This window comes from Salvelinus alpinus, chromosome 19, assembly GCF_045679555.1.
Source record: "Salvelinus alpinus chromosome 19, SLU_Salpinus.1, whole genome shotgun sequence".
NCBI classification, from domain to species: domain Eukaryota; kingdom Metazoa; phylum Chordata; class Actinopteri; order Salmoniformes; family Salmonidae; genus Salvelinus; species Salvelinus alpinus.
In genome coordinates this window covers 37777702-37804458 of record NC_092104.1, presented here as the reverse complement: position 1 = coordinate 37804458, position 26757 = coordinate 37777702, and the positions used below count along the sequence as shown (strand labels likewise).

Sequence of the window (26757 nt, the reverse complement as noted above, 5' to 3'; positions counted from 1 at the left end):
CACCAGCTGACTAAAAATGTGTGACCTCCACATCCCTAGTGCTGAGGCTTTGTTACCAAGAGAACGCTCACAGTAAGACTTGCAGTATTTCAGCTGTTGTCACGTGCAACTGAGTGGATGTCTGACTACAGCGCATGTCTCATCATATCAGTTTAAGCATCATTCCTTAGCCCAGAGCCAAATGTTGCATGCGCAAGCTACTCAATTTGATAACATTTGTTTACATTTATGCTAAGTCTGTCACAAGAGACTAGTTTAAGCATGACATTTGTACTGACATTGTATATGCTATTCATATTATCATATAGCAATTGTTATAATTTTGTCATTGTCAGATGTATTATTCATTCCAACCTGTTTAGATAGTAATCTTAGAATAATGTAGATAGACTGATTCAAGCAACACTTTCAAATCAAATGTATTTATAAAGCCCTTCTTACATCAGCTGATATCTCAAAGTGCTGTACAGAAACCCAGCCTAAAACCCCAAACAGCAAGCAATGCAGGTGTAGAAGCACGGTGGCTAGGAAAAACTCCCTAGAAAGGCCAAAACCTAGGAAGAAACCTAGAGAGGAACCAGGCTATGAGGGGTGGCCAGTCCTCTTCTGGCTGTGCCTGGTGGAGATTATAACAGAACATGGCCAAGATGTTCAAATGTTCATAGATGACCAGCAGGGTCAAATAATAATAATCACAGTGGTTGTCGAGGGTGCAACAGGTCAGCACCTCAGGAGTAAATGTCAGTTAGCTTTTCATAGCTGATCATTCAGAGTATCTCTACCGCTCCTGCTGTCTCTAGAGAGTTGAAAACAGCAGGTCTGGGACAGGTAGCACGTCCGGTGAACAGGTCAGGGTTCCATAGTCGCAGGGAGAACAGTTGAAACTGGAGCAGCAGCACAGCCAGGTGGACTGGGGAAAGCAAGGAGTCATCAGGCCAGGTAGTCCTGAGGCATGGTCCTAGGGCTCAGGTCCTCCGAGAGAGAGAGAGAAAGAAAGAATTAGAGAGAGCATACTTAAATTCACACAGGGCACCGGATAAGACAGGGGAAATACTCCAGATATAAGACTGACCATGGCCCCCCGACACATAAACTACTGCAGCATAAATACTGGAGGCTGAGACAGGAGGGGTCGGGAGATACTGTGGCCCCGTCCGACGATACCCCCAGACAGGGCCAAACAGGCAGGATATAACCCCACCCACTTTGCCAAAGCACAGACCCCACACCGCTAGAGGACTATCTTCAACCACCAACTTACCATCCTGAGACAAGGCCGAGTATAGCCCACAAAGATCTCCGCCACGGCACATCTCAAGGGGGGGCGCCAACCCAAACAGGAAGATCACGTCAGTGACTCAACCCACTCAAGTGACGCACCCCTCCTAGGGACGGCATGGAAGAGCACCAGTAAGCCAGTGACTCAGCCCCTGTAATAGGGTTAGAGGCAGAGAATCCCAGTGGAGGGGAACCGGCCAGGCAGAGACAGCAAGGGTGGTTCGTTGCTCCAGAGCCTTTCCGTTCACCTTCACTCCTGGGCCAGACTACACTCAATCATATGACCTACTGAAGAGATGAGTCTTCGGTAAGGACTTAAAGGTTGAGACCGAGTCTGCATCTCTCACATGGGTAGGCAGACCATTCCATAAAAATGGAGCTCTATAGAGAAAGCCCTGCCTCCAGCTGTTTGCTTAGAAATTCTAGGGACAATTAGGAGGCCTGCGTCTTGTGACCGTAGCGTACGTGTAGGTATGTACGGCAGGACCAAATCGGAAAGATAGGTAGGAGCAAGCCCATGTATTGCTTTGTAGGTTAGCAGTAAAACCTTGAAATCAGCCCTTGCCTTAACAGGAAGCCAGTGTAGGGACGCTAGCACTGGAGTCTTCATGCATCGCGCCGACAGAAACAAACATCTTTCTGGTAAGAAGAGGGGCGGGGGGGTATGCCTTATGATTAACGAGACGTGGTGTGATCATCATAACAACACACAGGAACTCAAGTCATTCTGTTCACCTGATCTAGAACTCCTCACAATCAAATGTCGACCGCATTATCTACCAAGGGAATTCTCTTCAATCATAATCACAGCCGTATATATTCCCCCCCAAGCAGACACATCGATGGCCCTGAACGAACTTTATCTGACTCTTTGTAAACTGGAAACCACACACCCTGAGGCTGCATTCATCGTAGCTGGGGATTTTAACAAGGCTAATCTAAAAACAAAACTCCCTAAATTCTATCAGCATATCGATTGTGCTACCAGGGCTGGAAAAACCCTAGATCATTGTTATACTAATTTCCGCGACGCATATAAGGCCCTCCCCCGCCCCCCTTTCGGAAAAGCTGACCACGACTCCATTTTGTTGATTCCAGCCTACAAACAGAAACTAAAACAACAAGCTCCCGCGCTCAGGTCTGTTCAACGCTGGTCCGACCAATCTGAATCCACGCTTCAAGACTGCTTCGATCACGCGGATTGGAATATGTTCCGCATTGCGTCCAACAACAATATTGACGAATATGCTGATTCGGTGAGCGAGTTCATTAGGAAGTGCATTGACGATGTCGTACCCACAGCAACGATTAAAACATTCCCAAACCAGAAACCGTGGATTGACGGCAGCATTCGCGTGAAACTGAAAGCGCGAACCACTGCTTTTAACCAGGGCAAGGTGACCGGAAGCATGACCGAATACAAACAGTGTAGCTATTCTCTCCGCAAGGCAATCAAACAGGCTAAGTCCCAGTACAGAGACAAAATCGAGTCGCAATTCAACAGCTCAGACACAAGAGGTATGTGGCAGGGTCTACAGTCAATCACGGATTACAAAAAGAAAACCAGCCCCGTCGCGGACCACGATGTCTTGCTCCCAGACAGGCTAAACAACTTTTTTGCCCGCTTTGAGGACAATACAGTGCCACTGACACGGCCCCCTACCAAAACCTGCGGGCTCTCCTTCACTGCAGCCGAGGTGAGTAAAACATTTAAACGTGTTAACCCTCGCAAGGCTGCAGGCCCAGACGGCATTCCCAGCCGCGTCCTCAGAGCATGCGCAGACCAGCTGGCTGGTGTGTTTACGGACATATTCAATCAATCCTTATCCCAGTCTGCTGTTCCCACATGCTTCAAGAGGGCCACCATTGTTCCTGTTCCCAAGAAAGCTAAGGTAACTGAGCTAAACGACTACCGCCCCGTAGCACTCACTTCCGTCATCATGAAGTGCTTTGAGAGACTAGTCAAGGACCATATCACCTCCACCCTACCGGACACCCTAGACCCACTCCAATTTGCTTACCGACCCAATAGGTCCACAGACGACGCAATCGCAACCACACTGCACACTGCCCTAACCCATCTGGACAAGAGGAATACCCATGTGAGAATGCTGTTCATCGATTACAGCTCAGCATTTAACACCATAGTACCCTCCAAACTCGTCATCAAGCTCGAGACCCTGGGTCTCGACCCCGCCCTGTGCAACTGGGTCCTGGACTTCCTGACGGGCCGCCCCCAGGTGGTGAGGGTAGGTAACAACATCTCCACCCCGCTGATCCTCAACACTGGGGCCCCACAAGGGTGCGTTCTGAGCCCTCTCCTGTACTCCCTGTTCACCCACGACTGCGTGGCCATGCACGCCTCCAACTCAATCATCAAGTTTGCGGATGACACTACAGTGGTAGGCTTGATTACCAACAACGACGAGACGGCCTACAGGGAGGAGGTGAGGGCCCTCGGAGTGTGGTGTCAGGAAAATAACCTCACACTCAACGTCAACAAAACAAAGGAGATGATTGTGGACTTCAGGAAACAGCAGAGGGAGCACCCCCCTATCCACATCGACGGGTCAGTAGTGGAGAAGGTGGAAAGTTTTAAGTTCCTCGGTGTACACATCACGGACAAACTGAATTGGTCCACCCACACAGACAGCGTTGTGAAGAAGGTGCAGCAGCGCCTCTTCAACCTCAGGAGGCTGAAGAAATTCGGCTTGTCACCAAAAGCACTCACAAACTTCTACAGATGCACAATCGAGAGCATCCTGTCGGGCTGTATCACCGCCTGGTACGGCAACTGCTCCGCCCACAAACGTAAGGCTCTCCAGAGGGTAGTGAGGTCTGCAGAACGCATCACCGGGGGCAAACTACCTGCCCTCCAGGACACCTACACCACCCGATGTCACAGGAAGGCCATAAAGATCATCAAGGACAACAACCACCCAAGCCACTGCCTGTTCACCCCGCTATCATCCAGAAGGCGAGGTCAGTACAGGTGCATCAAAGCAGGGACCGAGAGACTGAAAAACAGCTTCTATCTCAAGGCCATCAGACTGTTAAACAGCCACCACTAACATTTAGCGGCCGCTGCCAACATACTGACTCAACTCCAGCCACTTTAAAAATGGGAATTGATGGAAATTATGTAAAAATGTACCACTAGCCACTTTAAACAATGCCACTTAATATAATGTTTACATACCCTACATTACCCATCTGATATGTATATACTGTACTCTATATCATCTACTGCATCTTGCCATCTTTATGTAATACATGTACCACTAGCCACTTTAAACTATGCCACTTTATGTTTACATACCCTACAGTACTCATCTCATATGTATATACCGTACTCTATACCATCTACTGCATCTTGCCATGCCGTTCTGTACCACCACTCATTCATATATCTTTATGTACATATTCTTTATCCCTTTACACTTGTGTGTGTGTATAAGGTAGTAGTTGTGGAATTGTTAGGTTAGATTACTTGTTGGTTATTACTGCATTGTCGGAACTAGAAGCACAAGCATTTCGCTACACTCGCATTAACATCTGCTAACCATGTGTATGTGACTAATAAAATTTGATTTGATTTGATTTGATTTTGAGTAATATGATTTTAAAAATTGGTTCTAGTCAGGATTCTAGCAGCCGTATTTGAAGTTTAACTAACTAACTGAAGTTTATTTAGTGCTTTATCCGGGTAGCCGGAAAGTAGAGCATTGCAGTAGTCTAACCTAGAAGTAACAAAAGCATGGATTCATTTTTCGGGCATAATTTTTGGACAAAGTTTCTGATTTTTGCAATGTTACATAGATGGAAAAAAGCTGTCCTTGAAACAGTCTTGATATGTTCGTCAAAAGAGTGATCAGGGTCCAGAGTAACGCTGAGGTCCTTCACAGTTTTATTTGAGACGACTGTACAACCATCAAGATTAATTGTCAGATTTAACAGAAGATCTCTTTGTTTCTTGGGACCTAGAACAAGCATCTCTGTTTTGTCCGAGTTTAAAAGTAGAAAGTTTGCAGCCATCCACTTCCTTATGTCTGAAACACAGGCTTCTAGCGAGGGCAATTTTGGGGCTTCACCATGTTTCATTGAAATGTACAGCTGTGTGTCTTCTGCATAGCAGTGAAAGTTAACATTATGTTTTCGAATGACATCCCCAAGAGGTAAAATATATAGTGAAAACAATAGTGGTCCTAAAACGGAACCTTGAGGAACACCGACATTTACAGTTGATTTGTCAGAGGACAAACCATTCAGAGACAAACTGATATCTTTCCGACAGATAACTGGACCATTAGAATTCACAATTTGTTGCCCCAAGGGCCTCTTCCTCCTCTCTTTAGAGGGGCTGACTTTGTGTGTGGTGCTCTGCCCCAAATAATCACTCCATTAAGGCTGTGTGCTTTCTGTACTCCTCTCATGTTCCGTCCCCACAGCACAGCATCACACCACTCCACTGCGCTGCTTCCCTGTCCTGTTCTGTCCTGTCTGTCCCCATTGTCAACCTCCTGAGTCCCCAGGAATTACCCAGAGGAGAAACTGTCCCCAAATAACTTGCAGAATGGCAGGCAGGCTAGCCTCTACAGAGACTGCAGCGCTGCTCTTATCTCCCTATAGACTGAGCTCAGAGAGAAACAGAAACACAGCCATGCAGCCAGGCAGACACGGAGACAGGACCAGAGGCAAGTAGTGAGAAACACTGTGTCCATGTGAGAGGAGTGAGGATAGGGGGAAGGCATTAGTGTCAGTCTGTTTGGTGTATACTGGCTGACCTCTCTGTTTCTCTCCAGGTGAATATAAATGCAGAGCCAGGGTCATGTCAGTGCACTAGCCAGACCGTGCCAGCCTCGCTTTTCTTTGTTTTTTTGTGTCGGTTTGATAAGGTATCTCTGATTAGTGTTTTTTTTTCTGGGAAGGTGCCATATGAAAGATTGCATACATTTTTTTTTAGTAAAGACAGACTGCATAAACATTATTTTAGTAAAGACTGAATACATTTTTTTTTAGTAAAGACTGCATACATTTTTTTTAGTAAAGACTGCATTTTTTTTTTTTTAGTAATGACTGCATAAACATTATTTTAGTAAAGACTGCATAAACATTATTTTAGTAAAGACTGCATAAACATTATTTTAGTAAAGATTGCATAAACATTTTTTTAGTAAAGACGAAACACTTGATGTTAGAGTGTGTAGTGAGTGGCAGGACCATTTGGCACCTCATCCTACCCAGTAGTACCCAGGGACAAAGTGTGTATTTTGCTACTGCCCTGATCACTGATGTGGAATAAAGCATGGCACAGCTCATGAGGACAGTCACCTTGGTGATGGCGTTAGCCATACTAACACCACTACAATATTATTCTCTTCACACATAGTACAGTAGGCTGTTAAGACAAGCTGCCTCATAGATAATGTTGTTTTATCAACTCCTGGATAACTAAGAAGTAAAAACACTAGACTGCATTTAGTTCAACGGAGATAAACAATAATATAGTCATTTGCTCAGTAAAGGGTCATTCCATATGATTTCCTTTTGATTTGAACGAAACCTTCCATACAAGTTTGGCCATGGTAGAAGTGGTCAGAATGTTTTTGGACCTAAATGCTAAAACATTCAGGAGATAGAGGTACAGTACTCAAAGTTGACACATGTTGCATACCCCACCCCACAATGAGACATCCATCTCTTTATCATTAATATCATTTCAAAGCTTTAATGTCAATTATCTAAAATCGTCTAAACTCAGATTTTTTTAATCTTCATAGAATTTTTTCATGTTCATATATATGTTGTATCTTAGACCCTGTTTTACGTCATCTGAGGTGTTTGTGTTGTGTGTGCCATTGGTTGAGACATACTCGTGGATTTCAACTTTTAAATGCTATCACAAAGATGGTTGGAGGTCCACACATTAGAGAATGTTGACTTAAGTGGGAATATCCATTGTTATAAATTAAATTGTCAGTTATCCATAGGAAACCTATTGCAATAATAGACAGATAATACAAAAGACATTCCCATTCAATTTTAATATCCGTGAACACTACCATTTTAAGTAATTTTATGTTAGTTTCGAATCAATTTATATTTCAATGGTGTTCCAGCATAATTGCAGTGGTCTGAAGGGATAGGTCGATTCTATGAATTCTATTTCTATGATTAAAATGACACCCACCCTGTATTTAAGAGTTTACTATGTCTCAATTGATGACGGTCCCAACATAAAACACCCCAGATGATGTAAAATAGTAAAAACTACAACATTTGTGAAAATGAGAAAAATATGAGTTTAAGTGTTTTAAGATAATTGACGTTAAAGGTTAAAAAAAATCATGTAATTATTTTCAAGAAATCATTGAATAGTTTGACAACAATGTTTGTAAAGCGTTGAAATGATATCAAACTCAACTGTTTCTTTTTCAGTGATGAAGACATGGATATCTCATGGTATGGTGGGGTATGCAAAATGTGTCAACTTTGATCACCTCTATCTCCTGAATGATTTGGCATTTAGATCCCAAAAGTCCCTTTCTGACCACTTCTACATTGGGCAAACATGTATGGAAGGTTTCGTTCAAATCAAAAGGGATACATTCCAGTGGCAATTTTAGCATGTAAATCTTAGTGGGGCAAACATAACCCAAAAATTGGGGAGGCATGCCAGCAAAGCCACTACACAACACAACACTAAACAATAAATGAATTGCACTATAACAGTGAAAAACAGTGCCCACAAACTGTTAGGGCCTACATAAAGTTGTCCCAACAGCAGTCCCAACACATTACCACTGCTACATCTGGCTATCAGCGGAGCCTTGTCTGGCAGCGAAACAGTTCATTCAGCCTCATAAACAAATGTGGTTTCTACTTACAATTGAGATGTACAAATGATGGCATAAGGGGATGGATGACGAGCGGATAAGAGGCTATCCGTAATTTTGATTAAGACATTAATGAGTGAGCTAGGACGAATGTAATCAATATAACTATTTGTTGAGCACTTTTGAAATGTACAGCGACAGAATTTAGAACATGGGCCATTCTTAGTGTTCTACCTGCACACCAAGTCAGAACCGTAGGATATATAAAGGGGGCATATAAGCAGACAATGAACGCTCTTACAATATTCAATAGGCTACATGTGCACCAAGTCAGAACAGTAGGCAAAATTAAGAGGGGAAAATAGACCAAATTATTAGGTAGACATGGGCTACTAATAGCTTACTACACAACATACACTTAGTATTTCTTAGCTTCAGTATACATATCTCTCTGGCATATTACATAATTTAGGCAGCAGCATACAATATATTTTTGGACTCACCTTGTTATGCTGTGCTCACTTGAACAGGAAGGTGGCGCGGCGGTCCTTCGTGGGCAAATTTTGTCATCAAAGTCTGGCATTCTCTGGATTTACCACAGGTGGACTCCAATCAAGTTGTAGAAACATCTCAAGGATGAAACAGGATGCACCTGAGCTCAACTTTGAGTCTCATAGCAAAGGGTCTGAATACTTATGTAAATAAGGCATTTGTTTTATTTTTAATACATTTGCTAAAATTCCCCAAAAACTGTTTTTGTTTTGTCATTATGGGGTATTGTGTGTAGATTGGTGAAGGAAAAAATATATTTAATCCATTTTAGAATAATTCTGTAACATAACAAAATGTGGAAAAAGTCAAGGGGTCAGAATACTTTCCGAATGCACTGTAATTGTTTTGACACAGATTCTGTATGTACATACAACCATTGCAATCACATTTCAAGACAGTCACAGATTCTCTCTTGTAATTGCCTCATTCTTGCCTTGTTCTATTCAAATATTGGAATTGCACAATATCAGTTTCAGTTTCTCCCAGCGGATGCATGAAGTTTTCTATATAACGGAGGTGCTGAAGAGTAAACAGTCATCTGAATGAGAACACAGGAGAACACTGTGTCCCTCTTAAAAAGGTCAGTGGTGCCTGCTTGGCTGCATGGAGGAGATTGGGAGAGAATCCATTCCTCAGCCCTGGTCTAATTAGCCACCCAGCAGTGTCCAGCCCCAGCCCCATACCAAGCCCCCATACCAGCCCAGCTGGACCCAGGACCCAGACTCTGTCTCTCTCTCTCTCTGTCTGGTCAAACATGACCGGCTGGCTGGCTCCTCTCTGATAGTCTTTTAACAGGAGAGCAGATTCAGGTATTCTGCACATGTACCTAATTACCCACTGGCCACAGTCCAAATACATTATTCACAAGGCTTCCCTGGATCCACCCTGAATAATTAATAGAATATATTTGAATGACCTCCCCATTGGCAAAGCATCAAATACCTTATTTATTTTTCCTCACAGACTTTTGTGTTACATTTTCTTGCCCAGGGACCCCTGCCCAGGAAAAGCAGTGACCCAGGGACACCCATCACACAGTGCATTTGGAAAGTATTTAGACCCCTTGACTTCTTCCACATTTTGTTACGTAACAGCCTTATTCTAAAATAGATTTAACAAAAATAAATGTCCATCAATTTACACACAATACCCCATAATGAAAACTTCCCCACAGCATGATGCTGCCACCACCATGCTTCACTGTAGGGATGGTATTGGCCTGGTGTTGAGCAGTGCCTGGTTTCCTCCAGACGTAACTCTTGGCATTCAGGCCAAAGAGTTCAATCTTGGTTTCATCAGACCAGAGAATCTTGTTTCTCATGGTCTGAGAATCCTTTCGGTGCCTTTTGGCAAACTCCAAGTGGGCTGTCGTGCCTTTTACTTATGAGTGGCTTCAATCTGGCCACTCAACCGTAAAGGCCTGATTGGTGGAATGCTGCAGAGATGGTTGTCCTTCTGGAAGGTTCTTCCATCTTCACAGAGGAACTCTGGAGCTCTGTCAGAGTGACCGTCAGGTTCTTGGTCACCTCCTTGACCAAGGCCCTTCTCCCCCGATTGCTCAGTTTGACCGGGCGGCCAGCTCTAGGAAGAGTCTTAGTGTTTCCAAACTTCTTCCATTTTAAGAATTGAGGCCACTGGGTTCTTGTGGACCTTCAATGCTGCAGACATGTTTTGGTACCCTTCCGCAGATCTGTGCTTCAACACAATCCTGTCTCGGAGCTCTACGGACAATTCCTTTGACCTCATGGCTTGGTTTTTGCTCTGACATGCACTGTCAACTGTGGTTCCTTATATAGACAGGTGTGTGCCTTTCTATATCATGTCCAATCAATTGAATGTACCACAGGTGGACTCCAATCAAGTTGTAGAAACATCTCAAGGATGATCAATGGAAACAGTATGCACCTGAGCTCAATTTCGAGTCTAATGCCAAATGGTCTGAATACTTATGTAAAAATGTGTGAATATTTCTAAAAACCTGTTTTCTCTTTTTCATTATGGGGTATTGTGTGTAGATTGATGAGGAGAAGTGTTTTATTTATTGCATTTTAGAATAAGGTTGTAACGTAACAAAATGTGGATAAAGTCAAGGGCTCTGAATACTTTCCGAATGCACTGTACATCAGATAGGTGCAGTGAAATGTGTTGTTTTACAGGGTCAGCCATAGTATTTTTTTATTTAACCTTTTAACTAGGCAAGTCAGTTAAGAACAAATTCTTATTTACAATGACGGCCTACCCCAGCCAAACCCGGACGACGACGCTGGGCCAATTGTGCGCCGCACTATCACGGCCGGTTGTGATACAGCCTGGAATCAAACCAGGGTCTGTTTTGACGCCTCTAGCACTGAGATGCAGTGCCTTAGACCGCTGCACCACTCAGGTAGTATTACAAAACCCCTGGAGCAAATTAGGTTGAAGAGCCTTGCTCAAGGGCACATCAACAGATTGTTGATGTGCCAGCTCGGGTATTTGAACCAGCGACCTTTCGGTTACTGGTCGAACGTTCTAAATGATTGTCTACCTGCCACCCAGACCTGGGATATTGTGGCCAGCAGATGATGATGATGGGAGGGGAGGAATGCATTTATCTGTTCTCTAAATGATGTACTTCCTCCTCCCAGTGAGGACTGGACAGGTCCAGTGTCCAGCAGCATCATGGATGTCCAGTCAGATCTCTGCAGCTCGGCCATAATGGGCACTCCTCTCCTCAGCTAATCCCATCATCTGCCATGTCATTGCCAGCAATTTTCGGGTTAAAATGAAATACATGAATCATAAGTTCTAATGTACTGTCTATCGGGTATAATCATGACATGAAACTAGATAATCAGGTTTAGAGTACAATGGTTTGGATATCAATGTATGCATCAGTTTGAGTAGTTTCTATGTTGTAGTAACATCTCAAGGATGATCAATGGAAACAGGATGCACCTGAACTCAATTTCGAGTCTCATAGCAAAGGGTCTGAATATTTATGTAAATTAGGTATTTGAGTTTTATTTTTTATGCATTTGCAAACATTTCTAAAAAACGGTTTTCACTTTGTCATTATGGGGTACTGTGTGTAGATTGATAAGAAAAACAAAGATTTAATCTGTTTTTGATTGAGGCTGTAATCTAACAAAATGTGGAAAAAGTGAAGGGGTCTGAATACTTTCCGAATGCACTGTATGTTAGCAAAAAATATTAATAATCACGTCTTGTCAGCTGAATAATAATAGCAAGTACTGTAGAAGTAATCAACATTTTTGTATTTTTTTATTTTGACAGTTCATTGGAAGAGGAAACTCTAACATAGTCCATTAGCTAGAAAGGTAAAGGTATGGAGAGGCAGAGAGGCAGAGAGGGAGACACATCTGCATTTGAGCTCTCACATTTTTCAACATGTTTTTTTTTTACAAAAGGATAGATTTGGAGTTAAACTAGGATTTTTCATCAGGGACATATGCAGGATGCTACCCTCCACAGCATGGCCTAAAAACTCCAAACCTACAACCTAATTTTGGCCAAAATTAACCGGATAGATTACTGCTACCAAGGTTAAAACTGTCCCGTGGTCCCGTGTGGCTCAGTTGGTAGAGCATGGCGCTTGCAACGCCAGGGTTGTGGGTTCATTCCCCACGGGGGGACCAGGATGAATATGTATGAACTTTCCAATTTGTAAGTCGCTCTGGATAAGAGCGTCTGCTAAATGACTTAAATGTAAATGTAAATGTTTCCTGCCTTCTAGGCAGAGGTGCAAAGAAAAAGCCATATCTCAGACTGGCCAATAAAAATAAAATATTAAGATGGGCAAAAGAGCACAGACATTGAACAGAAGAACTCTGTCTAGATGCCCAGCATCCTGGAGTCGTCTCTTCGCTGTTGACGTTAAGACTGGTGTTTTGTAGTTACTATTTAATGAAGCTGCCAGTTGAGGACTTGTGAGGCATCTGTTTCTCAAACTAGACACTCTAATGTACTAGTCCTCTTGCTCAGTTGTGCACCGGAGCCTCCCACTCCTCTTTCTATTCTAGTTAGAGCCAGTTTGCGCTGTTTTGTGAAGGGCGTTGTACGAGATCTTCAGTTTCTTGGCAATTTCTCGCATGGAATAGCATTCATTTCTCAGAACAAGAATAGACTGACAAGTTTCAGAAGAAAGTTATTTGTTTCTGGCCATTTTGAGACCGTAATCAAACCCACAATTGCTGATGCTCCAGATACTCAACTAGTCTAAAGAAGGCCAGTTTTATTGCTTTAATCAGAACAACAGTTTTCAGCTGTGCTAACATATAGTCGAAGTCGGAAGTTTACATATACTTAGGTTAGAGTCATTAAAACTAGTTTTTCAACCACTCCACAAATTTCTTGTTAAACTATAGTTTTGGCAAGTGGGTTTGGACATCTACTTTGTGCATGACACAAGTAATTTTTCCAACAATTGTTTGGAACACAGGAGTGATGGTTGCTGATAATGGTTCTCTGTACGCCTATGTAGATATTCCATAAAAAATCTGCCGTTTCCAGCTACAATAGTCATTTACAACATTAACAATGTCCACTGTATTTCTGATCAATTTGATGTTATTTTAATGGACAAAAAATGTGTTTTTCTTTCAAAAACAAGGACATTTCTAAGTGACCTCAAACTTTTTAATGGTAGTGTGTATAACAACCATACAGCAGGACCTCAACTAGCTGACTGGTCAGAAAAAAAAACACAAGATGAAAAGTAAAGTACATAATATGAGAGAGGAGGATCCTTAGAGTCTTGACAGAAGTAGGGGATGGGTGATTTATTTATTTCATCTGGCGTGCGGGATAGAGAGGAGGTAGGTGCCACGGGTGGTTCTGCCCGTAACTTTCCCTCGACAAGCAGCCAGTCTCAGAAGGGGGACTTGAAGAGGGAGATTGCATAGTGCAGGCACAGCTGCTCGCTTTGCTCTTGGAGTGTTTGCAGTGCTAGTGTATGTAGTGCATATATCTCACTGTGCCCAGGATGATAAGGCAAACACAGTTTGTTAGCAGATTTAGATTAAACAACATGACAATAACAGTAGCTGTAGATAATGTAATGAAAGTGGGGTGTTGGAGGGTGGTTGGTCATGGAGGACATCAGGTGGATCCAGGTTTGGGAAAGGGATATGGTAGGCTTCTCGGAGCATGGCAGAACCCCTACTGTAGCTCCAGGAGAAGAGGAGCAGAGTGGTAAGGGAGGAGGCAGAGGTGTAGAAGGATGCAGAAAGCAAACACACAGGTTACAGGTAGATCAGGTGCGCGTTCAGCAGGACTCAACGTTTTGGAATCTTCAGATAGAAATATATGTTATGTAGAACCAACATGCCTCTCCAACATGTAGAACATCCCAGTCCTTGGAGGCAGTAGTACGTACACTCACATACGCTAGGCTACAGTAGCTCCATCTTGCCCTCTGATAGACAAGGTAGAATTGTCACCATATTGCTTACACCTATCGAACCCGCTCAGGTCGACACAAGTGCACAGGGTGTAAGGGCTAGGGGTTGATTTGGGATTCAGGGATAGGCTCTTTCTGAATTTGTCGGTCTTCGATTCCTCACGTCCTCTCTCTTCACCTCCTTTTCAAAACGGATTGGAGGAGAATATCTGAGGTTCCTCCCCTCAAACATTCTCTTCCAATGCATTCTGGGGAGGCGAAGAGAGAGGATACGAGGAAGAAAAATAAAATAAGAGCCACATAATCACATAATTACTGACTGCTGTCACACATCAGGTTGCAGGAGAATGAGGAAACTCCTGCGCACATGCGCAGATGCTTACCATTATCTGTATGGGTGCTGACAAGTGTAGCCATTTACTTTTCCCTCAGTTTGCAATATCTCACACTACAGCTTGTGGTCACGTCATATCACTGAGTCTGCATTTAAGTATATGCTAAATGTACATAATCACATGCATTCACTTACTCATTTATCAGGAGATGACTGCAGAATTTGGCAAGCTCTAGCAACTGCCCTAATGACGGACACTAATAGCTAATTGAATCCCATTGTGACGTGGGGGTGGACACATTTTGGCAAGTGGACACTATTTGGCATGACATGCCCACTAAGAATTTTCGCTCTAATGACTGCTTTCTTCCATATCGAAGGGATAGTTTGAGATTTTGGCAATGAAGCCATTTGTCTTCTTCCCTAGAGTCGGATGAACAGGAACAGCTAGCATAGTGAGCATTGGCTCGTGAAACTACCTCGAACTTCCTTCATACTGGACACAGAGACATAATAATGGTATCCATGGTGGTATTCTGTTGCAGTTAGCCATGTTCATAAAATGTATAATGTTTCACACAAATCCCCAAAAGAATTTGTCCAAAAACATTTTAGAAAATGTGGCGGACCCCCTGAAGTACCTTAGTGGACCCCAGTTCGAAAATCCCTGTTCTAAAGTAATTACTTGTTGCACAAATATTCCCGGCCTCATTATCTTCATAATTTATATCTGTCCTTGTAGTTTTATACAGTTATTAGTCAAGCCACAGATTATGGAAGATTGACCACTGTTCGGCTTTCCCATCTCAAAGGTTGCCTGCAAATGACATCTAAGCATTGTGAGACGACAGGGTATTCTAGCTATTGTCTGGTTTGCACGTTCAGTACAGTATTTTTCAAACAAACTGCAAACATTACAAATCGTTCAGTGAAATGAATTGTCAGAGTATGGGGAGTAGCATCTCACTCTGCCTTTCTCTCTCTGGGTTTGCTAGCCTCAGCTTGGCAGAGATACAGTTAGTGCATGTTGTGCGTTCAGAGCATAAAGTATGTCTTATTGTTATGATGACTCCCCTCAGCAGTCTGATGTAGCAGCATCTCTCTTTAGTTTTTTACTTGGTCTCTGTTGGTCTCACGTCATATACATGTACACCTGGACCTGTGTCCTTTAGAAAACCAACCTACATCAGCTCTGAGTTGAAGGGATCGATTTACATGAATTGAAATGCCAATGCAATCATGTGCTTATCCAAGTGAATTGATGCAGTTTGAAGCGCCAATGGGTTTTTGACAGGGATTGTAAATGAATGGAAGTACTGTACAGCCAGCCCTCTCGCAGAGCTGTGTCTTTTGAGACTGTTTCATATGTCTCTTTGATGTGTGGCCCCTCTGCACTGAGAGAACCATTTCTGCTGTCTGATATGTTATGACATGTTCTAGGTGTGATATCTCTCTGTTAGGCTGTGTGTGGCTGCGTGCGTGCCTGTGTGCGTTTGTGCCTCAGTGCTGGTATGTGTGTGTGTCTTCACACTTGTCCTCTATACCAACATGTCTGACCTTCATAAGTAAAACATCCGAAAATACCAGGGCAACACAGTGCACTGTCAGTTAGCCAATAAAAGACACATTGTACTTACAGTAAATGTATCATGCATGAGCGGAACAGAACAACACTGCCTTTGCTTTGCCTGCCGCCGTAGCAGAAAGAAGCTCTGCAGTTGATACTCCAAATTGCATCTGCGGCACGCCTTTTGTCTGTTGATTGAATGTAATCTAAAAATGCAACTCTTATTTACATTCAGTGTAAATGGAAGCATTAAGCTGTCATATACTGTACAGTCCCTTCGGAAAGTATTTTCAGACCCCTTGACTTTTCCACATTTTGTTATGTTGCAGCCTTATTCTAAAATGGATTACATGAAAAAAAAATCCTCAGCAATCTACCCCCATAATGACAAAGCAAAAACAGGCTTTTAGATGTGTTTGCATAAAATAATTAACAGAAATATCTTATTTACATAAGTATAAAGACCCTTTGCTATGAGACTCGAAACTGAGCTCCGGTGCATCCTGTTTCCATTGATCATCCTTGAGATGTTTCTACAACTTGATTGGAGTCCACCTGTGGTAAATTCAATTGATTGGACATGATTTGTCTATATATGGTCCCACAGTTGACAGTGCATGTCAAATCAAAAACCAAGCCATGAGCTCGAAGGAATTGTCCGTAGAGCCACTCCTCAGTAAAAGGCACATTGCAGCCCGCTTGGAGTTTGCCAAAAGGTACCAAAAGACTCTCAGACCATGAGGAACAAGTTTCTCTGGTCTGATGAAACCAAGATTGAACTCTGTCCTGAATGCCAAGCGTCACGTCTGGAGGAAACCTGGCACCATCCCTACGGTGAAGCATGGTGATGGAAGCATCATGCTGTGGGGATGTTTTTCAGCTGCAGGGTCTGGGAGACTAGTCAGGATCGAGGCAAAGATGAACGGAGCAAAGTACAGAGAGATCCTTGATGAAAACCTTCTCCAGAGCGCTCAGGACCTGACTGGGGCGAAGGTTCACCTTCCAACAGGACAACGACCCTAAGCACACAGCCAAGACAACGCAGGAGTGGCTTCTCGACAAGTCTCTGAATGTCCTTGAGTGGCCCAGCCAGAGCCTGGACTTGAACCCAATCGAACATCTCTGGAGAGACCACCTGAAAATGACTGTGCAGCGACGCTCCCCATCCAACCTGACAGAGCTTGAGGGGATCTCCTGAGAAGAATGGGAGAAACTCCCCACATACAGGTGTGCCAAGCTTTTAGCGTCATACCCTAGAAAACTGTAGGCTATAATCGCTGCCAAAGGTGCTTCAACAAAGTACTGAGTAAAGGGTCTGAATTCCTATGTAAGTGTGTTATTTCAGTTTTTTATTTTGTATAAATTTGCTTAAAACTTGTTTTTGCTTTGTCATTACAGGGTATTAATGAGGAAAAAATAACGAGTTAAACAATTTTAGAATAAGGCTGTAACGTAAAAAAAAAAAAAAAAAAGACAAGTGGTCTGAATACTTCCCGAATGCACCATATAAATGTTGTTTTTTGATGCCGGCATCTTGTTACTTTAGTCATGCTTTCTATCACAGATGAGCAACCCGCATTTGGATGAATGCAGCACCTATGGCTGTAACATGTCTGCTCTGTTGAGTGCAGTTGCAGCATTACCTTACTCAGGAGCTCCTCTCCTCTGAGGTCTTAACACTGTTCACTATCTGTTCTATGTCGTCCCTCTCTCTCCAGGAGAATGAGCTTCAAGATGTTCTCCAGGAGAAGAAGCACTTGAGTCTCCACTTGTTCAACAATAGCCAGAACACAGTCCAATATGAACAGGTAGGTAGTGTAGAAGAGAGAGCCACACTGAGCTGCTGTGGATTATGACTGCACAATTAAACCCTTCCCTTATCTGCACACACCGTCTTAGGGGTTTACTCCATTTTCACTCTCCATTTTCACTCTGCCCTTCCTCTCTCTCTCTCTCTCTCTCTACTGTTATATACACTGAACAAAAATATAACCGCAACATGTAAAGTGTTGGTCCCATTTTTCGTGAGCTGAAATCAAATGTGCCTTACGCACAAAAAGATTATTGTAGTCAAGTTTTGTGCACAAATTTGTTTACGTCCCTGTTAGTGAGTGTTTCTCCTTTGCCAACATAATCCATCCACCTGACAGGTATGGCACATCAGGAAGCTGATTAAACAGCATGATCATTATACAGGTGCACCTTCTGCTGGAGACAAAGGCCACTCTAAAATGTGCAGCTTTGTGACACAACAGTGCCACAGATGTTTCAAGTTGAGGTGACGTGCAATTGGCATGCTTACTTTCTTTACCATAAGCCGCCTCCAATGTTATTTTAGCCAATTTGGCAGTACGTCCAATCAGTACTTCCAATCATCACAACCGCAGCTCACGTGTAACCATGCCAACCTAGGACCTCCACATCCGGCTTCTTCACCTGCAAGCCCAGCCACCTGGAAAGCTGATGAAAATGAGGAGTATTTATGTCTGTAATAAAGCCATTTTGTGGTGAAAACTCATTATTTTTGGCTGGACCTGGCTCCCCAGTGGGTGAGCCTGGCTCCCAAGCTGGTGGCCCTATGCCCTCCCAGGCCCACCCATGGCTGTGCCCCTGCCCAGTCATGTGAAATCCATAGATTAGGGCATAATGAATTTATTTAAATTGACTGATTTCCTTATATGAACTGTATCTCAGAAAAATCATTGAAATTGTTGCATGTTGCATTTATATTTTTGTTCAGTATAGATGAAGGTGTATCTTTTTTTATTAATTTTTTTCACCTTTATTTAACCAGGTAGGCCAGTTGAGATTTACCATTTCTCATTTACAACTGCGACCTGGCCAAGATAAAGCAAAGCAGTGCGACACAAACAACAACACAGAGTTACACATAGAATATATACAAATGTACAGTCAATAACACAATATAAAAAAATCTATATACAGTGTGTGCAAATGAGGTAAGATTAGGGAGGTAAGGCAATAAATAGGCCATAGTAGCGAAGTAATTACTATTTAGCAATTAACACTGGAGTGATAGGTGTGCAGAAGTTGAATGTGCAAGTCGAGATACTGGGGTGCAAAGGAGCAAAAAAAATGTAGCTGCTCTGACAGCTGATGCTTAAAGTTAGTGAGGGAGATATGTCTCCAACTTCAGTGATTTTTGCAATTCGTTCCAGTCATTGGCAGCAGAGAACTGGAAGGAAAGGCAGCCAAAGGAGGAGTTGGCTTTGGGGGTGACCAGTGAAATATCCCTGCTGGAGCGCGTGCTATGGGTGGGTGCTGCTCTGCTGACCAGTGAACTGAGATAAGGCGGGGCTTTTAAAGGAAAAATCCACTCTAACTTTTTCAAGTTTTCAAGATATTGGACTTTCAAGAAGCAAAGTGACACATGCAAAATGCATCATCATTATGATGTGGCAAGTAAAACTTCCTATATCTTGAAAACAAGACTGCTGACATGCAAAACATTTTGGGACTGCATCAACAGTGGACTAATGAAAAATTGTTTTTGAGTGGATTTTTCCTGTAAGCGCAGTGCTGCTGTTGAAGCTGCTAGTGTCTCCAGCCTCATCTGGATCATGGGGCGGGAGGTAGCCTAGTGGTTAGAATGTTGGACTAGTAACCGAAAGGTTGCAAGATCGAATCCCTGAGCTGACAAGGTAAAAACCTGTCGTTCTGCCCCTGAACAAGGCAGTTAACCCACTGTACCTAGGCCGTCATTGAAAATAAGAATTTGTTCTTAACTGACTTGCCAAGTTAAATAAAGGTAAAAATAATTAAATGGCTAGGACTCTGAGCCTCTGATTGTATTATTCCTGTTGGCCCCTCACACCTCACAGGCCTTCCTTCCTGCCCAGCTGATAACACCAAGACAAGGGTGATCATCAGATCACGCTAGGAAGTATTAAACCTGATTGGCAGGTAGCGGCTGGGAGTCAAGGGAGTTCAGGTTATTAATGTCTTATCAGGACACTGGGCTCTCAAACAAGTCAGCCATCTGCCAGTGTTATCACTGAGGCTGATATGAGAGTAGCACTTTGCTAGTTGCATGGGTGGATATTAGACCCCTTGCCACACCTGCACACCTGCCACATCTCTGAGTGGACGAATGAGGAGGGGCGGAGCACGGTAACAACACGATTCCTCCCTCATTATTCAGTTATGGATGCACTGAGGAAAGGAGATCAGCTCCACTAGTCACCAATAACTTTTTTTGAGAAAATGCACATTATCAGGGGAGGAGACAGCTTCACTGCTGTCTGGTGTGAGTCACAGTATAAATGGTGTGATTGTATGGCAGCCACCCCTTTTCTAATTGTATTTTACAGTAGCAGTAGCTATAGTAGTACATTAGAAACTTCCTAGTGGGCACAATAGTCAGTTCAACGTCTAGTTTTGATTTACATTTGGTTGTCAACTAAAGTGAATTCAACGTGAAATCAACAAGAAATATCACAATCTCATTGGATTTAGGTTAAAAGTTGGGTGAAATAAATACGGAATTCCTTGACGTTGATAAAAAAAAAATCAAATACAATCAGTTTTCCATGTTGATTCAACATCACTACATTTAATTTATTGGTTAAAATGTTGATTCAACCAATTTTTGCCCAGTGGGTTGATTCATTCAACTCTGTTTCGTTGTTGGACAACAACTGAGCAAATGCATAAATACAGTAGTTGATCCCAGACCCAGTTCGATGCTACAGTACACATCTATGACAGTGAGAACATGTTGTTCTGTTACTCCCCCATTATTATACTGTAGCTGTCAACCAGCCAGCCCTCCTGTCCGCCCATTAAGCACTCCGGCCTGTACCCTGATATCTCCTCCCTTAGAGCAGAGGTGTACATGTGTGTGTTCTGTTTGTCTCACTGTGGTTCCCCGTGTTGTGTTCGGTGTGATCAGGTGAAGTCAGAGTATGCGCAGCTCAAAGAGACCCTTGGTGCTGTGACTCAGGAGAGAGATTCAGCCCTGCGGGAGAAGACCCAGCTCCAAGGCAAACTGGAGAACCTAGAGCAGGTGCTAAAGGTGAGAGTCTGGAGACACACTGTAGATAACCTTACCTTTTGTCTACTGTATGTTTACTGTATGTCTGTGTACTCCTGTGAATAATGAGAAGCCGAGCCCAAGCTCAGGTTCCTTTACAGAGCCTGATTCTCTGCCAGCCTCTACCCTTTCACCACCATCACCTCTCTACCTTCCTCTCCTTTCTCTCTCTAATATCCCTGACCTGTCTGTTGCCTTCCAGTGCCGATGTGGGAGGAAGCTTAACCAGAAGCTGTGAAAGACTAGGAAGCTTGGAGCAGTCGGTCCTCCCTTCTCTTACCCTGGCCCCACCCCCTACATCCCCTCTCTCCCTCCCCTCCATCCCCTCTCTCCCTCCCCTCCATCCCCTCTCTCCCTCCCCTCCATCCCCTCTCTCCCCTGCTAGATTGATCAGGTATCACTGCTATGCCCATCTGTATGGGGAGCAGCCCACTGTAGCCCCATTTTGAATGCTTTTCTCCACCGCAGTAGCCATGCTAGCTCACCTTATTTCTCTGGGCTGCTTTTCTATGACACGAATGGGCACCTGGCTAGGACCAGTCCAGCGCACTGTGGAATGTGGATGTGCATGAGGCGAGTCTATTGGTTCAGTGGGTATGTGGGACCAGGGGGGTTAGAGAGCTGGGGTAGAGATCACTGTTCATGATGGCAATGAAATGAAAGTAAACTAGGGGATAGATGGGTTGTTCCACGAAATAAGTGCCTTTTGCATCCCTTTGATATTTTAAGTAGAAATTGTGCAGCCATATTGAATTTTAAAAGCCTGTTAAATTAAATGAAGTGCCCCTTTAATATAGACCACATGGAGAATTTAATAAAGCAGATTTTTTATGTGAATAAAGACTTGCTAAAGTGCCAAAATGCATCATTTTGACATGTCCCTCTGTGCACTCTGACTTCCAGGATGATCTTAACTCCATAATGTCTCCAAGTTTTCACCATTATTTTAAAGCCCTAGTTATTTTTGTTGCTTTGACAAATTCCTTTCTGAAGATTATTTGTTTCATAAATGTAAATAAACTATCCCTCATTTTAAAGTGAACTCTGTTATGTGAACTGAACTCTCATTTGAATATGGTGAAACTATTTTACTATTTTAAATCTTTAAAAAAACAAAAACATTGAACATCTAATAGTCAAATCATAGAGTAAAGGAGGTGATCTGGTTCTAATCTTTTTTGCCCATTTTCTGGTGTTTTGTGGTGGAAAACTAAGTGGGTCAAGCATAACACGTTACCCATAGATAGACAGGCTAGAATGTTTTTCCAAAACCTGTCTTCAATTGCCCCTCCCTGAGGTACACAACAAGCTTCCATTTCCCCTGTCGCAAGAGGATTTGTGGCTGATTTAATAGGAAATCATCAACCCTGATGCTTTATTTGGCATTTAATAGGTACTAAGTCTTTTATCATTTTAAATGTAACCTCTTTAGATGAGAACATGTTTTTATTAAGTTGAACATGTGCCCTTTGTGACAGAATGTTAAAATTAAGTGAAATCAAACTTTTTTTTACCCATCTCAAAAGGCACCGAATTGGTGGAATGACCCAGATGTATATCTGACGGCATGAAATGTCCTTTGCTTTCTCCCCTCTAACAACTCTGGAACTCTGATTCTTTACATTTAAATGAAAGCAATAAGATGATTGGATGGCACTTTGACATAATGGTTGAGGAAGGCCTTACATTAAGCCTTGGTTTTGTTTGGCTTCTTTTGTTGTTATGGATGACCACGGACAAGTGAGCATGCCTTGGAGTTTGCTAACCCTTTTCATGTAACTAAAAACCATGTATTGATCATGCAAACACAACATTGATGAGGACAGCTCTTCTGTAATGAGACTTCAAACACAGGTATTGTGTTACCCAAAGGGGACAGCAAACTTAAAATGGTTGATTGATGATTGGTTGATCATGCACAGCAAAGCTTCTCCAGTTCTCGTCCTTAAACTCTGTTCCAACATACTGTACATTCTAGTATGGATTTGGAAGTTAATATCCAGGATTTGGGTGGTACACCTTAACTTGATCTCTAATTTAGATAATTTGATACAAACTGTAAATTTACATTTGTTATTGACATTGGTCACATTGGTGTTTTGACAGGCTAACATCTGCCTGAAGTGTGTAAGACTTGGAGGTCCAGTAAAATGTCAACAAGCTCATTATTTGTAAAGCATAAGCCAGGAGTTTCTTGAGGACAGAGCACTGGAGACTTGTGGTATGTAATCCTGATGTCAAGGGTTTTTAGTTCTACTAACAGCAGCCCTTTCTATGCCCCTCCCCCCACGCCCTCCTCGGGCAGCATATGCGCGAGGCTGCAGAGCGGAGGCAGCAGCTAGAGTTGGAGCATGAGCAAGCCTTGGCTGTACTCAATGCAAAGCAGCAGGAAATTGACCTTCTGCAGAAGGTAAGGCACACCAGGTCACCATGCCATTGCTAGTTGCATAGGGAGGGGGGTGACCCATCTTGTTAGCCCAGTGCTGGGACAGAGGTCAAAGAGCTTTGTGTTGAGCACTACTACAGTTAGAGGTTCCTCTTAAATCCCCTCCTTCAGATGTCTGTCTGAGAGAGTCCTGGAACCAAGTAACTCAGTAACAGGCTCTTACTCTGCTATGGGGAGCAGATTAGCACAGTGAAAACTTAGATCAGACTTGACGTTTTTTGGTGGTTTGCTAAAAGGCTGGCCCAGATGATTTGATGTTTTGCCTGCCTCCTCTGAGCAGAGGAGCTGACGTCAAGCAAGCGCAGCAATTACAGGAGAGTGTGAACGTGATAGGAAGTGTCATATAAACACCTCATCTGGAATCGTCAGCCCCTTTCGCGCGCTCTCTTGCTCTCTCTCACGCTCTCTCTCGCTCTCTCTGTGTATGTGTCTTGCCATTTGTGCTGCTTATTTTCAAGTTGGCCATAAATATGCATGCAGTCTCTGTTTTCTCTCAAGGAGCAAAATGAGCTCATTACAGCGTTCTCTTTCTATAGACACTGGCTACTTTCTGCATTCACTATACAATTAATTGCCTGCGAAGTGGATTCATGAAATTGTAAAGTGTGCAGATGTTCTCCTATTCATGTGGAACGTTAGTTTCTCAACAGATGTTCCCAGTCACATGAAGTACACTAGCATGCATTATTGTATGTTGTATTATACAGTACGATGGGTTTATATCACACAAAGATGAATCATCTAGAATAGCCCTGCAGTCTAGTTTTAGGAGAGCACTACAGATGTATATTGAAGATACATTATGAATAGTTTGTTATAATTGTTTGAATGTTTACACACCATTGTTGTCATAAATGGCCTTTGTAACAGCTCAAACAGTGTCTTCCAACTAGAGTGTTTTTCAGTGCTGTCCAGCCAGGTCCCAGTTGTCCAGTTGAAGAGGTCATTTGTTGTGTGTGTGCGGAATGGAATGCCTCCCCATGTTATGTTTTACAGGCTCAGGTTGAGGCTAAGAAGGAGCATGAGGGCGCCGTCCATCTGTTAGAGGTGAGTGTCAGGGCACTGGGGGGTGACGGGAGGTTGGCTGGCCGTGTTGTCACGTGTGTGTGTGTGTGTCTGACATTTTCTACTCCTCTCAACTCTACTAGCTCAGTGTGTGAGACCATGTGCACTCTGTTGACGGTTGTGAATGTGGCATGCAGACCACAGGCCAGATGGAATAACAGATTCTTGCCCATTTTCACGTGATAACTTTATTGTGATGATTTGAAGTCTATAACGTATACCCATGTGACTAGCAAGTGCAAAATAAGAACATGACAGTGCTTTTGATATGACAAATTAGCTATTGTATTTTGTAAATGTGTATGCAGTATATTCAAACAGTATATCCACATGCTGTATATCGTTATTGATCATTATATTATTTTATATTTGTGATTTATTGTTAATAATGAATTATTTTGCATGAGTGCTACTGAAAATCTTCTGTTTTGATTTCAAGGTGTGTGTGAGTGTTCATGTGGAATTGTGCTTAATTTCTTTTCACTGTTTTATTGGTGTGTGTTTTATGCATATACAGAACCACTTGGACAGCATGCAGGTATTTCAGAATAGTTTCTATTTACTTGATATTTTAATCTCTGCCTGTACACTAATCAGGGGTATATCCCCCCTTTTCTTTGGCTCTCTGGAAGTAAATGTTAATGGAATGACAGTTCAGAATTGAAAGTGGTAATGATTTGGAATTAAATTGCTTGTGATATTTTATGCATAAGTCAAACCAAGGTGGCAGTCCATCAAGAGGTCATGCTGATTTTGATGGGAGATATTTGCTTTAGATTTATTTTCATTTTAAAACATGAGATTCAAGAGCTGAACAATGTCATATACTGGACGTGAAACAATGGCCAGTCATTTATTCATTGAGGTTTTTCTGCAGTGTTGTTGTATCAGTGCAGACAGAATTTTTTTCCAGTTCTTAAATGTTTGCTTATCAAAGGCAAGGCTGTCCTTTCCATACAGTGATGACTCATACTCGCCTCCTCCATTCAGCTTGACATCAAAGCATGTGCAAGCATCCACACTCCACTTGGCTCGTAGCCCGCGCTGCTTACCGGACAGACGCTGGGGATATGGGTTGTCACAGGACAGAGCAGGACAGAAGGTCTGGCTTTGACACAGGAGAGGCTCTTATCATCCCTAACTTTAGTTATGGCTTCATTCTAATGTCTGAGGGGATTCTGCTTAGATGCTGGCATAATGGGAACCATTTATATTATGAGGACGTTCTAACATTCTGATTTGACAAAAATAAGCAGACTTCCAGACATAAAGAGGGAAAGACCAATTTGATCCTATCATCCTGCTCTGACGAGTTCATTCTGGTTGATGTTGCATGCAGTGTGTTTCACTAGGCTGCTACAGTACTGGTCATACACACCCAGGGGAGGGCTTTGAGATGGTGATAGGCTAACCACCCTCTGTGCTAATGCACAAACCCATTGAATCATATGCAGCGATTGCAAAGGTCACTCCTCTAATAGCATGTTCACGCGCTGGCAAACAATAACTTGTCTGTATGAAAGTCAGAGCTGAACAAAACGCCACAGACATTGTGCATTAGGCATCACTTTGCTTTGGGGAGTGCATGCAGGAAATGACATGGTAACTTTAGCAACACTCTCAGGGTGGTCTGATGAAGGGGCTGATTTGGGTTTATGTGAAGAGGGGTTGTCTGTCTACATTTGATGGTTAACACTCAACACTTACCCCTGCCCAAGAGAAGATCATGAGCTGGGCACATCTGGGGTTTCTGCTAGGCCTGCCCATGATCCCACTGCACTGTGGTCTCCTATCAATGGGCCGGTGTGTGGTTGCAGACAGTATTTCACTGTAGAAAGCCAAGGATTTGACTGCATGGTTCTATGATGTTTTGAATTGCTCTTGCCCCTCTTTTGTCAGCTTCGTAACTCATGATGACTCTTGCCTTTATTTTACTATCTCTGTGCAATGAAGTTGAGGAGCATTCCCCGCGCTTTGAACACAGTGCAGTTTTTGGTATGCATACTTCCTCTTAGCAAGAGGCTGCTCTATAGAATAATGTGCATTAACTGTAGTCCTGCATGTGATCTGCTTACTGTCACTAGTTTAGGTGTTTATGACTGGACTGTATTTTGCCTGATAGGAACTTTAAGACGTCAAATCCCTTTTCTCTGTAAGGAATGAAACCCACGTTTTTAAAGTCCAATATCTCATCCTACCTCATGTTGTTTGTGTGTGTATTTAGACAA

The 26757-nt window shown here is 42.9% G+C and overlaps 1 protein-coding gene across 2 annotated transcripts in view; it reads left to right on the top strand.

The window, feature by feature from the left end:
- Positions 1-26757, top strand: part of LOC139545496 (RIMS-binding protein 2-like) — a 114258-nt gene that overhangs the window by 58541 nt on the left and 28960 nt on the right. Inside the window, exons 2-7 of one of the 2 annotated variants that reach the window (XM_071353320.1) lie at positions 17684-17773; positions 20878-21000; positions 23324-23428; positions 24461-24511; positions 25047-25067; positions 26483-26524. In XM_071353320.1, coding sequence (XP_071209421.1) covers positions 23327-23428; positions 24461-24511; positions 25047-25067; positions 26483-26524 — 216 coding nt within the window. In that variant the 5' untranslated portion in view covers positions 17684-17773; positions 20878-21000; positions 23324-23326. Of the gene's footprint in view, positions 1-17683; positions 17774-20877; positions 21001-23323; positions 23429-24460; positions 24512-25046; positions 25068-26482; positions 26525-26757 lie in introns of those variants that run through there. The other variant, XM_071353319.1, reaches the window with a different exon arrangement.